The sequence below is a fragment of the Heteronotia binoei genome, chromosome 10 (genome assembly GCF_032191835.1).
Source record: "Heteronotia binoei isolate CCM8104 ecotype False Entrance Well chromosome 10, APGP_CSIRO_Hbin_v1, whole genome shotgun sequence".
In the NCBI taxonomy this organism is placed as follows: Eukaryota; Metazoa; Chordata; class Lepidosauria; order Squamata; family Gekkonidae; genus Heteronotia; species Heteronotia binoei.
Window position 1 is genome coordinate 92,029,104 of NC_083232.1, and position 13,432 is coordinate 92,042,535.

Below are 13,432 nucleotides of genomic sequence, written 5' to 3' on the forward strand. Positions count from 1 at the left end.
GTGGCTCAGTGGTAGAGCATCTGCTTGGTAAGCAGAAGGTCCCAGGTTCAATCCCCGGCATCTCCAACTACAAAGGGTTCAGACAAGTAGGCATGAAAAACCTCAGCTTGAGACCCTGGAGAGCCGCTGCCAATCTGAGTAGACAATACTGACTTTGCTGGACCGAGGGTCTGATTCAGTATATGGCAGCTTCATATATTCATATGAAGAAGAAGAAGACATTGGATTTATATTCTGCCCTCCACTCAAGAGTCTCAGAGCGGCTCACAATCTCCTTTATCTCCCTTCCCCACAACAGACACCCTGTGAGGTAGGTGGGGCTGAGAGGGCTTTCACAGCAGCTGCCCTTTCAAGGACAAACTCTGCCAGAGCTATGGCTGACCCAAGGCCATGCTAGCAGGTGCAAGTGGAGGAGTAAGGAATCAAACCCGGTTCTCGCAGATAAGAGTCCGCACACTTAACCACTACACCAAACTGGCTCTTCATTCAGTTGTAGTCACTGTGTCCTATAGATGCCTTCTGTGAATGTGGTGTCTAAAATGCGGTCTTTTACATCACTTGACTTTCTGTGGGATTTCCTGCATTGAGAATGAGGTTGGACTAGATATAGATCCTTCCAGTTCATGGGACTCTATGATGGGGACAACGGGGGCCATTTGGGAGATAAGAAAATGAGAAGTATTATGATAAAGCCTTCATCACAAAATTGTGGTCACGGAGAGCTTTTTTCTAGAAAAAGAGGTGCTGGATCTTTCAAGAGGGAAATGAAATAGGAACACACAGGTGTCCCTCATGAACTTTTAAACATTTTTTTGACAAATTCGTTTCTATGAAGAGGTTCTGGAACTCTGTTCCACCTCATCCTCCCAGGAAAAAAGCCCTGGGCATGCATATCAAGAAGATTATACATAGCATGTGCTCCCGTTATACACGGTTGGAATGCCAAAACTGAACAGCTGAAAAGAAGAAGAAAAAGATATTGGATTTATACCCTGCCCTGTACTCTGAATCTCAAAGTCTCAGAGTGGCTTACAGTCTCCTTTACCTCCCCCCCCACACACACACAACTGTCACCCTGTGACGTAGGTGAGGCTGAGAGAGCTCTCACAGCAGCTGCCCTTTCAAGGACAATTCTGCGAGAGCTATGGGCTGACCCAAGGCCATTCCAGCAGCTGCAAGTGGAGGAGTGGGGGATCAAGCCTGGTTTTTCCAGATAAGAGTCCGCACACTTAACCACTACACCAAACTGGCTCTCTAAAGGGCTTGGCCTTTTGTAATCCCTGACCAAATATAGGAATTTGCCTAAAACTGCTCAGTAAGTGTTCTTCCAATGTGAGACAAGAATCCACGGTTCTTTATCTGTGTTCAAATTTTGTACTGGGGGAGCCTCTTTTGCTTTCTTTCTCCTGTTGACTTGCTTCATTGATGTGTCCTTGGTCTCCCCATAGATCCAGCTTCTGCAGAGCACAATTCATGGACACCGCAGCCTGCCAGTTTCACTAGCTGAAGGATATTTGGGCTGGCGAGCCATAGGAGAGCGGTTGGCTGAAACGAGCGCCAGTTGCAGCGAAATAATGAAGTTCCTGAGCAAGACGCAGCATGTGCAGGCTGCCTCGTTCAGCTCTTGCCACGAGCAGCTCGTCCAGTCCCTGTAGGTAGCACACGGAAAGCTGGTTTTCATCACCGCTACAACAGAATAAAATGTGATTCGATCAGAGTAGCTAGGTGAGCAGGAAACTAGAGGAAGAAGATACATCTGACAGACACATGGAGCTCCCGCTGCTGCCCCATGAGGTGCTCCCTTTCTCCCTTGCATTGCCTCGGTCAGGGGTTCCCAGCCCTTTTGAGACTGCAGGCACCTTTGGAAGTCTGACACACTGTGGCGGGAGCAGCCACAAAATGACTGCTGCAGGAGGCAGAGCCAGCCACAAAATGGTTGCTGCCTGAGACACAGCCAGCCGCAAAATGGCTGCTGTAGGAGGCAGAGCCAGCCACAAAATAGTTGCTTCCTGGGACAGAGCCAGCCACAAAATGGCTGCTGTAGGAAGCAGAACCAACCACAAAATGGCTGCTGTAGGAGGCAGAACCAACCACAAAATGACTGCTGCAGGAGGCAGAGCCAGCCACAAAATGGTTGCTGCCTGAGACACAGCCAGCCGCAAAATGGCTGCTGCAGGAGGCAGAGCCAGCCACAAAATGGCTGCTGCAGGAGGAAGAGCCAGCCGCAAAATGGCTGTTGCCTGAGACAGAGCCAGCCGCAAAATGGCTGCTGTAGGAGGCAGAGCCAGCCACAAAATGGTTGCTGCCTGAGACACAGCCAGCCGCAAAATGGCTGCTGTAGGAGGCCGAGCCAGCCACAAAATGGTTGCTGCCTGAGACAGAGCCAGCCACAAAATGGCTGCTCCCTGAGGCAGAGCCAGCCACAAAATGGCTGCTGTAGGAGGCAGAGCCAGCCACAAAATGGTTGCTGCCTGAGACACAGCCAGCCGCAAAATGGCTGCTGTAGGAGGCCGAGCCAGCCACAAAATGGTTGCTGCCTGAGACAGAGCCAGCCACAAAATGGCTGCTCCCTGAGGCCGAGCCAGCCGCAAAATGGCTGTTGCCTGAGACAGAGCCAGCCACAAAATGGCTGCTCCCTGAGGCAGAGCCAGCCACAAAATGGCTGCCGCAGCTTACCTTCAGTCACAAAGTGAAGATCCTCATGCTGTGGCCGCAGCTGCTGCCAAAGCAGTGTTTTTAAAAATCTTCACAGTTAATCAGATCTTCAGCAGCCAATCAGAAACCTTACTGGGCAAAAGCCCTTGCTGGCCTCACTTCCTTTCTAAAGATATTTAGGAGGTTCAAAGGAAAGTGTGGGCAGGCATCACGACACCCATGGGCGCCACGTCGGGGGTCCCTCATCTAGGACTACCTGCTCTGGGTATGAACATCGTTGTGATGCGGAGGAGCCCCCGTGCTGCTGCTGGTGGCTGATAACGTGGAGCCTGACAAAACAGATCAGAGCCTCCCAGAAGTGGAGCAGGGCACCCTAGGCAAGGCTACCTTCTGGTGCCTCCCCTGCACTGATGATGTCACCGAGTCACGGTGAGGGGCACCGAGGGTTGCCAATCCGCAGGTGGGGGCAGGGAATCCCCCGGTTTGGAGGCCCTCCCCTTGCTTCAGGGCCATCAGAAAGTGGGGGGAGGGGAGGGAAATGTCTGCTGGGCACTCCATTATTCCCTATGGAGACTTATTCCTATAGAAAATAATGGAGAATTGATCCATGGGTATCTGGGGCTCTGGGGGAGGCTGTTTTTTGAGACAGAGGCCCCAGATTTTTAGTATGGCATCCAGTGCCTCTCCACAAAATACCCCCTCAAGATTCAAAAAGATTGTACTAGGGGGTCCAATTCTATGAGTCCCCAAAGAAGGTGCCCCTACCCTTCATTATTTCCTATGGAAGGAAGGCATTTAAAAGGTGTGCCGTCCCTTTAAATGTGATGGCCAGAACCCTTTGGAGTTCAATTATGCTTGTCACACCCTTGCTCCTGGCTCCACCCCCAATGTCTCCTGGTCCACTCCAATGCCTCCTGGCTCCACCCCCCCAAATCCCCAGATATTTCTTGAATTGGACTTGGAAACCCTACCCTAGAAGGCGGTTGCCCTAGTTTGCCACATGGCAGAGCCGGCCCTGACATGGAGCTTGAGGAGGTAGGGTTTGGGAGAAAACTTGACAGGGTACAGTGCCGTAGAGCCTACCTTCCAAAGCAGCCATCTCCTCTAGGGGAACTGACCTCTGTAGTCTGGAGAGAAGCTGAAATTCTGGGAGATCTCCACTGGCAGCCCTCCTTCCCCTCCCAACAGTCTCACTGTCTCAGACAGGCAGACAAACAAAGAAAGAACAGCTCATTTTCAGTACTCTCTCCCACATGTATAAAATGATCCTCACCAAGCCAGGTCTTATACTGCAAGTTCCTCCAAGTGTTCCCAATTCAGTTATACGAATAGAAACAGGTATATGGTCACTGTTAGAGCATGCCTTTGGATTGCTGCTATTTTATATTGGTTTAAATCAGGGCTTTTTTTGGCAGAAAGAGCCCAGCAGGAACTCATTTGCATGTTAGGCCACACCCTCTGATGGCACCATTGTTTCACATAGGGCTTTTTGCAGAAAAAGCCCAGCAGGAATTCATTTGCATATTAGGCCACACCCCCTGACAACAAACTAGCTGGAACTGTGTTCCTGCTAAAAAGCCTTGGTTTAAATTATTTACAAATCCCACCAGAGTAACAGGTTTAATAATAAGAGATTCCATGGTATCTCACTGGATTAAAGAGACAGAACTCAAATTGTATTGTTATGGGCTCTCCAAACAATTTTTGTTGAATATGGAATATAATCAAGTTAAACCTTTTGTTCAATTAAGGATCTTGAATGTTGAAAGGCAACATTCCTTTCCAGATAAGGCAGTATCTGCCAGGAAGTGTAGGTTTAAATATGGTTAACATCAATGTCATAGTTACAAAATCTAGATAAACCAGATTGCAGGAGAGCATTTACCCTGCTTAGAGTTGATATGTTACCATCTGCAGTAACTGAAGGTAAATATAAAAGGCAACCTTACAATGAAAGACTGTGTATCTGTGGAGATAGGAAGATAGAAACAAGGAAACGTGTGATGTTTGAATGCAAACTGTATCAAAACGTTAGAGCCAGTTATATAACTCCGATCTGCTCTCAATTCCTTGGGAGAAATGAAAGATTTTATTTAGACAAGTTGTTAGCTGACAGAGAGCAGGTAATTACTTTAAACATGGCAAAATTTGCTTTGCAGGCCTTTAAAATCCAGAAACAAGCTATCAACAATTAGTCAGCCCGAAAAGAGATTTGAATTATTTTATTTATTTAATAGCCTACTTCTGCTGTTTTATTGACTGATATTGCTGATGTCTATATGAATTTTGATGGTGTACCAGCTGATATGAGATCTTTTATTCCTCTTTTATGTATTTGGTTAATGTAGGCTTCCCAACCCTCCCGCCCTGGCGGGGGACCCCAGGATTTCCACCCTCTTCCCCCGCGCCCCCAAAAAACGGAAGCGGGGGGAGGGGGAAATGGCGCTGGGGAGCATGGCGAGCCGCCCCATCCCGGAGCGGGCGAGGCTGCCGCACCGCCGCCCCCTCCCCGCCCACCGCAGCTGCTCCTGCGAGATGGGCCCAGCCTGAGCCAATCTCGGAGGAGCAGCCAAGAGGCGGCAGCAGCGCAGGCAAAACCAGGGGAGGGCGGAGGCAGGCCAGGAGCATGGTGAGCCGTGAATCCGGGCCCTTCTAGGACTTGGACTCGCGGCTCGCCATGCCCCCGGCCCGCCTCCACCCCCCCTCCGATTCCACCCCAGAGGCGGAGCGGAGTGGGCGAGGCCGCCGCACCTCTCCCGCTTCTTCTCTGCTCGCCGTGGCTGCTCCTCCAAGATGGGCTCAGGCTGAGCCCATCTCGGAGGAGCAGCCACGGCGAGCAGAGAAGAGGCGGCAGCTGCGCAGCGGCATCGCCCGCTCCGAGAAAGGGCGGCTGGCCAAGCTCCCCGGCGCCGTTTCCCCCCCTAGCTCCACCCCAGTGTCTCCTGGCTCCACCCCCAAAGTCCCCAGATATTTCTGGGGCTGGACTTGGCAACCCTAGGTCAATGACTGTTGAATAGGGTTGCCAAGTCCAATTCAAGAAATATCTGGGGACTTTGTGGGTGGAGCCAGGAGACATTGAGGTTGAGCCAGGGGCAAGGGTGTGACGAGCATAATTGAACTCCACAGGGAGTTCTGGTCATCACATTTAAAGGGACGGCACACCTTTTAAATGTCTTCTTTCCATAGGAAATAATGAAGTAAAGGGGCACCTTCTTTTAGGGCTCATAGAATTGGACCCCTTAGTCCAATTTTCTTGAAACCTGGAGGGTATTTTGGGAAGAGGCACTGGATGCTATACTGAAAATGTGGTGCATCTACCTCAAAAAAAACAGCCCCCCCAGAGCCCCAGATACCTGTGATCAATACTCCATTATTTCTATGGGAATAAGTCTCCATAAGAAATAATAGAGTTGCCAGCAGGCATTCCCCTCCCCCTGCTTTCTGATGAGCCTGAAGCAGGGGGAGGGCCTCCAAACTGGGGGATCCCCTGCCCCCACCTGGGGACTGGGAACCCTCCTGTTGAAATTAATTATGTATGCATGTACGGTAAGCCTGGGCCCACCAGAATTCATTCAGCCAGTAGGTCCCATGTTTTCACTCCTGGCTGTGAAAACCGTAATTGTCCGGCAGGATGCGGTTTCCTGACCCCGAGGCTGCCTTACATGCCAGTCGATCTCAGTTAATGTCACCCCTTTTCTGTGCTCATCCCTGACAAGAGGAACTGGATATTCTGCAGGGAAGAGGCAATTCAATAGTACATCGACTTTCCCAGGGCTTTTTGGGTAGAAAAATCCCAGCAGGAACTCATTCGCATATTAGGCCACACCTCCTGTTGGCACCATTGTTTTACACGGGTTTTTTGGTAGAAAAAGGTCCAACAGGAACTCATTTGCATATTAGGCCACACCCCTGACACCAAGCCAGCCAGAACTGTGTTCCTGCTCAAAAAAAGCCCTGAGTTTGGGTTGGTTTTTTTTGTGTGTGTGTGCATGCTCATTTTGTACTTGGTAGTTACTCTCATAACCCATATCGTTACGCCCTTCTAAAGACACTGAAGACAATGAATTTAGAAGGTTGTAACTCTTTCTAAACCTGGGCCTCTGTAGACTCTTACATCATTGCTACATCAATTGCATTCTGTTTGCATTTTTGAGGGGGGTTTTTTGTTAATCAATCTGGAAGGAAGGGGATTATTTTTATTTAAAAGGAGTGGTGAGTTCCTGGGGATAAGGGGAGGAACATTTTTGACTGGAAGATCCAAGCAGCTCATGCAGAGTTGCGAAGGCAACGCCCTACGCCGGCTGTACTCACATTTTGCTTGCTTATAATGTCATTTTGGAAATGAGAATATGAATTATGGGGTAAGGTTGTCCTCTGCCATTTGGCAAACATTGATCTCTCTCTCTCTCTCTGTCTCTCTCTCTCTCGTGTTTCGAAATGAGCTCCGAATTGGAAAAAGGTGCTTTGTTCGCTGCTTGTGTTTGTGTCCCAGATTTTTTTTTGGTGTTGACAAGTCATCTTTGGGAACAGAGTTCCCTGATTAAAAAAAAATGAATCAGAAGTTACTTCAAAAGCTCAAGGATCTGGAACTGCAAAAGCATTTCCTGAATAGCTTTATTATTTTTGGCTGAGGAGGCAGGCTGTTGGTGGTGACACGACGGCAGATTACGATGTAAAATTGTCAGTGTATATGTATTTAAAAGTAATGGCTTTGAGGCTCAGCTATTTAAGTTAGCCTTAGAAATGCTGTATAAATGCTATATAAGAGCCCCGTGGCAGAGAGTGTTAAAGCTGCGGTACTGCAGTGCAATTCTAAGCTCTGTTCACGACCTGAGTTCGATCCCCGATGGTAGCTGGGTTTTCAGGTAGCCGGCTCGAGGTTGACTCAGCCTTCCATCCTTCCTAGGTCAGTAAAACGAGTCCCCAGCTTGCTGGGGGGAAAGTGTAGAGGACTGGGGAAGGCAATGGCAAACCACCCCATAAAAAGTCTGCCGTGAAAACGCTGTGAAAGCAACGTCACCTCAGAGTCGGAAATGACCGGTGCTTGCACAGGGTTCCTTTCCTATAAATGCTGACTGCACCTGCAGCATTGTGGTCCTAGTAATCATTTAGAACTGCAAGCTTAATTGCTTTCATCAGTCCCTTGATTAAAGCTTTATTTAATCAGGAATGACAAATTTTAATTGGATGGGAATGAGAGGGATGTGGTATTTTCTAAACTAGAGATGACTACAGATGATTACAGATTATTGTTTGGCAAGACAACTAAAGTGTCTTGATGTAGATGAATCAGGTACACACGCAGAGTCCTTCTCTTCTAACTAATGGGAGCTGTAGCTTCTTAATTTGCAAGGTTCCTGCAAGGTCTCCACTATAACATGCAGGTTTTTGGTAACACACAGGTTTGAGAGCCAATTTGGTGTAGTGGTTAAGTGCATGGACTCTAATCTGGGAAAGCCGGATTTGATTCTCCACTCCTCCACTTGCATCTGCTGAGTGACCTTGGGTCAGTCCTAGTTCTCTTAGCGCTATTCTCTCAAGAGCAGTTTCTGTCAGAGCTCTCTCAGCTCCACTTACCTCACAGAGTGTTTGTTGTGGGGGTGGGGAGGGGAAGGAGGTTGTGAACTGCTCTGAGACTCCAAGTGAAGGGTGGGGGATAAATCCTCCTCCTCCTCTTCCTTAAATTGGATTAATAGGTTAATAAGTGGATGCTGCTCTCAAAGGCAGGTTGATTATTTACCTGGCAAGGGTGTTTGCTGCATGGACTTGGGCAAGAGGGGAACCCATGGACATGGAGGCAACATTTGTGAGAGCCTGAACCTTGGCAACACTGATATGACTGATACTTGGTAATAGGCCTCAGATTCAGCAGGAGCTCACAGAAGCGCAGTTCCTGAACCTTTCTGAGTGTTCCCCCTCCTCCTCCCCACTAGGCTTCCCAACCCTCCCACCCTGGCGGGGGACCCCAGGATTTCCACCCTCTTCCCCCGCTCCCCCAAAAAATGGAAGTGGGGGGAGAGGGGGGAAACGGCGAGCCACCGGATCCTGGAGCGGGCGAGGCCGCCGCGCCGCTGCCACCCCCTCCCCGCCCACCGCAGCTGCTCCTCTGAGATGGGCCCAGGCTGAGCCCATCTTGGAGGAGCAGCCAAGAGGTGGCAGCAGCGCAGGGGAGGGCGAGGCAGGCCAGGAGCATGGCGAGCCGCGAATCCGGGCCCTTCTAGGCGGAGCCCATCTCAGAGGAGCAGCCACGGCGAGCCGAGAAGAGGCGGCAGCTGCGGGGCGGCTCGCCACACTCCCCGGCGCCGTTTCCCCCCTCCCCCTAGCTCCACCCCAGTGTCTCCTGGCTCCACCCCCAAAGTCTCCTGGCTCCACCCCCAAAGTCCCCAGATATTTCTGGGGTTGGACTTGGCAACCCTACTCCCCACCTACCTTGTCCATTGAATAGGAGGTGCAGCTGCATAACAATCCCTGGATTAGGAGATTGGGCAGCCAGCCAGCCAGCAGGGGCTTTGCCATGCCTCCAGCAGCCCTCATTAACCCCTGGAGAAGCCCGTATCTCCCTTTCTCCACTTCTTATGTGATTATGGGTGGCGGGTGGCTTGCTGGCCTTTTGACTCTGTGTGTGTGTGTGTGGGGCAGGGCGCCCAAGAGAGCCCTAGGCAAGCAAGGCCTGCTTGGGCTGACTGGATCTCTAGCCAGCCCAAGCAGGCCTCACTCATCTGGGGCTCTCCTTTCTTGCATCAGGTTGCTTTTGGATGGGGGTGGTGGCGGCATATTCTAATGAGTTATGCTAATGAGCTCCGCCACCTATTTTTATACAAAATGGCCCCTGCTTGGTAACCTGAATCCTGAACTCTATCAACATTGAGGTTCTGAAAATCCCTCTGGTCTTGTTTCTGCTGCCACTTTGGTAGAGGCCGTAACCTGACACCAAATGCCTGTTTCAGCAGCAGCCTGACTCAGAACACAGCAGTTCTCCAGGGACTCAAGCAATGCCCACTACCTGATTCTTTTAACAGAGAATGGCAGGGATTGAACCTGGGACTTTCTGTAGGACAAGCAGAGGCTGTACTACTGAGCCATCTCCCCCACTCCCAGTAATGCTGCTGAGATTTTTGTAATTTCAATTGCAAACAATGTTAGTTTACGCATCTGGGTTTGCTACCAATTTTACAATTCATGCACAGTAATCTTGGCTCTCTAACAGGCATGTCTGTATGATATACTGTTTAGCTGGTGCACTTTTTTTTGGGGGGGGGCACATGCCACCAGCAGTGAGACCACACACCCTTGATGTAGCCAATCCTCCAAGACCTTACAAGGCTCTTTTTTGTAAGCTCTTGGAGGATTGGCTAAATCATGGGTGTGTGGCCTAATATGCAAAGGAGCTCCTGCTAGAATTCCACCCTGGCTTCTGCTATAAATAAAATCCGGGGGGGGGGGGGGTGTTCTGAAATTTTCTGCGCCCCTGGAGGTGGTAAGTGGTGACCAATGCGGTGTCTTATGCCACATATATTTTTGCATCCATTTGGTAGTCCTGTTCATACGTTAACTTTTAAAGAGTTCTTAAAACACCTTTGGTGCACACTTGAACAATGTAATGTGGGTCAGTATATATAATGCTTCCTTTATGTACGCTCTGCCTTTCTCCCCAGTTTGGACCCAAGGTGGTTTACATCCTTCTCCATGGGAATGTATTCAGTTCCTGGTAGGGGTGGAATTCTAGCAGGAGCTCCTTTGCATATGAGGCCACATAGCCCTGATGTGGCCAATCCTCCAAGAGCTTACAAAAAAGAGCCTTGTAAGTTCTTGGTGGATTGGCTGCATCAGAGGTGTGTGGCCTAATATGCAAAGGAGCTCCTGCTAGAATTCCATACCTGGTTCTTGGTGTATGTTAGAAAATGTTCTTGATGTAAGCTGTATCATGGATGGATGGAAGGAAGGAAGGAAGGAAGGAAGGAAGGAAGGAAGGAAGGAAGGAAGGAAGGAAGGAAGGAAGGAAGGAAGGAAGGAAGGAAGGAAGGAAGGAAGGAAGGAAGGAAGGAAGTAGGGAATTGATTATAGTAACAGCTTTGCTGTCCCCTTCCCCCCTTTCAGGTTTTGGGACACGCTTGATGAATTGTGGTTCGGCTTTGAGAAGCAGCTCTACTGGAAAGGTTTATCAACATTTGTCAGGAGAACCTGTGAGATGGCTTACTATGCCAATGAAGGGGAAGGTTTCCTAAGAGGGCAACCTGGTTAGTAAATGGTTATTGCCTTTATCTCGAATTATTGCATTATCTATATGTTTGCAGGGCTTTTTGTTGTTGTTGCAGGAGCTCCTTTACATATTAGGCCACACACCCCTGATGTAGCTAATCCTTCTGGAGCTTACAGTAGGCCCTGTACGAAGAGCCCTGTAAGCTCCTGGAGGATTGGCTACATCAGGGGTGTGTGGCCTAATATGCAAAGGAATTCCTGCTGCAAAAAAAAAGCCCTGTATGTACATAAGCTTTCTGTTTTACTCAACATTGTGTTTTCAGGACTTTTCAGCTGGGTGTGTTTATAGGTGTTAATTCATCTCTCTGATCACTAGCTACCTTGCTTCTCCAATGGGATACTAATTTAAGCCTTTTTCAGATATTTAATTTTGGCGCACCAACCATACATAGAAGAGTGTGCACCACCCATCATCCTCTCGATACATGGAGTAATTCCTTGGCATGAATATGGCAATTTTGCCATGTGGGTTAAAAATGAGTAGGTTTGCTCTGATGATGTTGCAAAACTACAACTTCGGTTGAAACCACTATTAAAATATTTAGCTAGGAGGGCCCATCCTAAGAATTCCATAAGAACATAAGAGAAGCCGTGTTGGATCAGGCCAATGGCCCATCCAGTCCAACACTCTGTGTCACCTAAGAACATAAGAGAAGCCCTGTTGGGTCAGGCCAGTGGCCCATCCAGTCCAACACTCTGTGTCACTTAAGAACATAAGAGAAGCCCTGTTGGAGCAGGCCAATGGCCCATCCAGTCCAACACTCTGTGTCACAGAAGAACATAAGAGAAGCCCTGTTGGAGCAGGCCAATGGCCCATCCAGTCCAACACTCTGTGTCACCTAAGAACATAAGAGAAGCCCTGTTGGGTCAGGCCAGTGGCCCATCCAGTCCAACACTCTGTGTCACTTAAGAACATAAGAGAAGCCCTGTTGGAGCAGGCCAATGGCCCATCCAGTCCAACACTCTGTGTCACAGAAGAACATAAGAGAAGCCCTGTTGGATCAGGCCAATGGCCCATCCAGTCCAACACTCTGTGTCACAGAAGAACTTAAGAGAAGCCCTGTTGGATCAGGCCAGTGGCCCATCCAGTCCAACACTCTGTGTCACATAAGAACATAAGAGAAGCCCTGTTGGATCAGGCCAATGGCCCATCCAGTCCAACACTCTGTGTCACAGAAGAACATAAGAGAAGCCGTGTTGGATCAGGCCAATGGCCCATCCAGTCCAACACTCTGTGTCACAGAGGAACATAAGAGAAGCCCTGTTGGATCAGGCCAATGGCCCATCCAGTCCAACACTCTGTGTCACAGAAGAACATAAGAGAAGCCGTGTTGGATCAGGCCAATGGCCCATCCAGTCCAACACTCTGTGTCACAGAAGAACTTAAGAGAAGCCCTGTTGGATCAGGCCAATGGCCCATCCAGTCCAACACTCTGTGTCACAGAAGAACATAAGAGAAGCCCTGTTGGATCAGGCCAATGGCCCATCCAGTCCAACACTCTGTGTCACACATAAGAACATAGGAGAAGCCCTGTTGGATCAGGCCAGTGGCCCATCCAGTGCAACACTCTGTGTCACAGAAGAACATAAGAGAAGCCCTGTTGGATCAGGCCAATGGCCCATCCAGTCCAACACTCTGTGTCACACATAAGAACATAAGAGAAGCCATGTTGGATCAGGCCAATGACCCATCCAGTCCAACACTATGTGTCATGTAAGAACATAAGAGAAGACATGTTGGATCAGGCCAGTGGCCCATCCAGTCCAACACTCTGCGTCACACAGTGGCCAAAAAACCAGGTGCCATCAGGAGGTCCATCAGTGGGACCAGGACACTAGAAGCCCTCCCACTGTGCCCCCCCAGCACATGTTCTTCTATACTGATAACCAGGGATTTCTACTCTTAATTAAGAAATGCTTCTGAAGTCATTGAAAGCTCATTGTGTTATTTTGAATGATTGCTGGACCACTTGGCTGCCTTTGCTTTGCAGCTTCATTATGGGTAATGTTTTCTAAGTAACCATTAACTACAAAACTATAGATGCCTTGTCCTAAAATTAGATCTTTCTTTTGTCTTCAGAAAAATCTGGCACTCCTCTTTGCTCTAAAGAGAAGCTCAATTGGAAGGCCATCATTGATAATTATATGGCATTTCTACAAAACTGGTCTAATTTTTCATTTACTTCATGGGCCAGGTAGGTTTGAATTTGCTTTGTTTCAATCTCCTAACTCAGATTTTTTTTTTTTTAAGTGGGTAGAGTGAATGCTTTAAAAAAAGATGTTATATAGATTTTTTTTTTTAAATAGATTTAGGCTTCATCAGAAAGGAAGTGAAACATGCTGAAAACATGTTGAAATCAATAGGATTTGAGTGCATTGGAAAAGACTGTCTGGTGTCAATAAGATTTAAGTGCACTTGATTCCTTTTGGACTAATGCTATCAGTTATTGCCTTTCCACACAAACAGCAGGTGCTGGCAACTGGAGGAAATGAAACACTTTTCAGAATTGAAACAGAA

General features: G+C 48.7%; 1 protein-coding gene across 1 annotated transcript in view; it reads left to right on the forward strand.

Moving 5' to 3' along the window:
- The window catches only part of ABCA13 (ATP binding cassette subfamily A member 13), a 388,752-nt gene that overhangs the window by 67,468 nt on the left and 307,852 nt on the right, over positions 1-13,432 (forward strand). The window contains exons 11-12 of the mRNA XM_060247734.1: positions 1,449-1,651; positions 10,753-10,892. Of these exons, the coding sequence (XP_060103717.1) occupies positions 1,449-1,651; positions 10,753-10,892 (343 nt within the window). The remainder of the gene's footprint in view (positions 1-1,448; positions 1,652-10,752; positions 10,893-13,432) is intronic.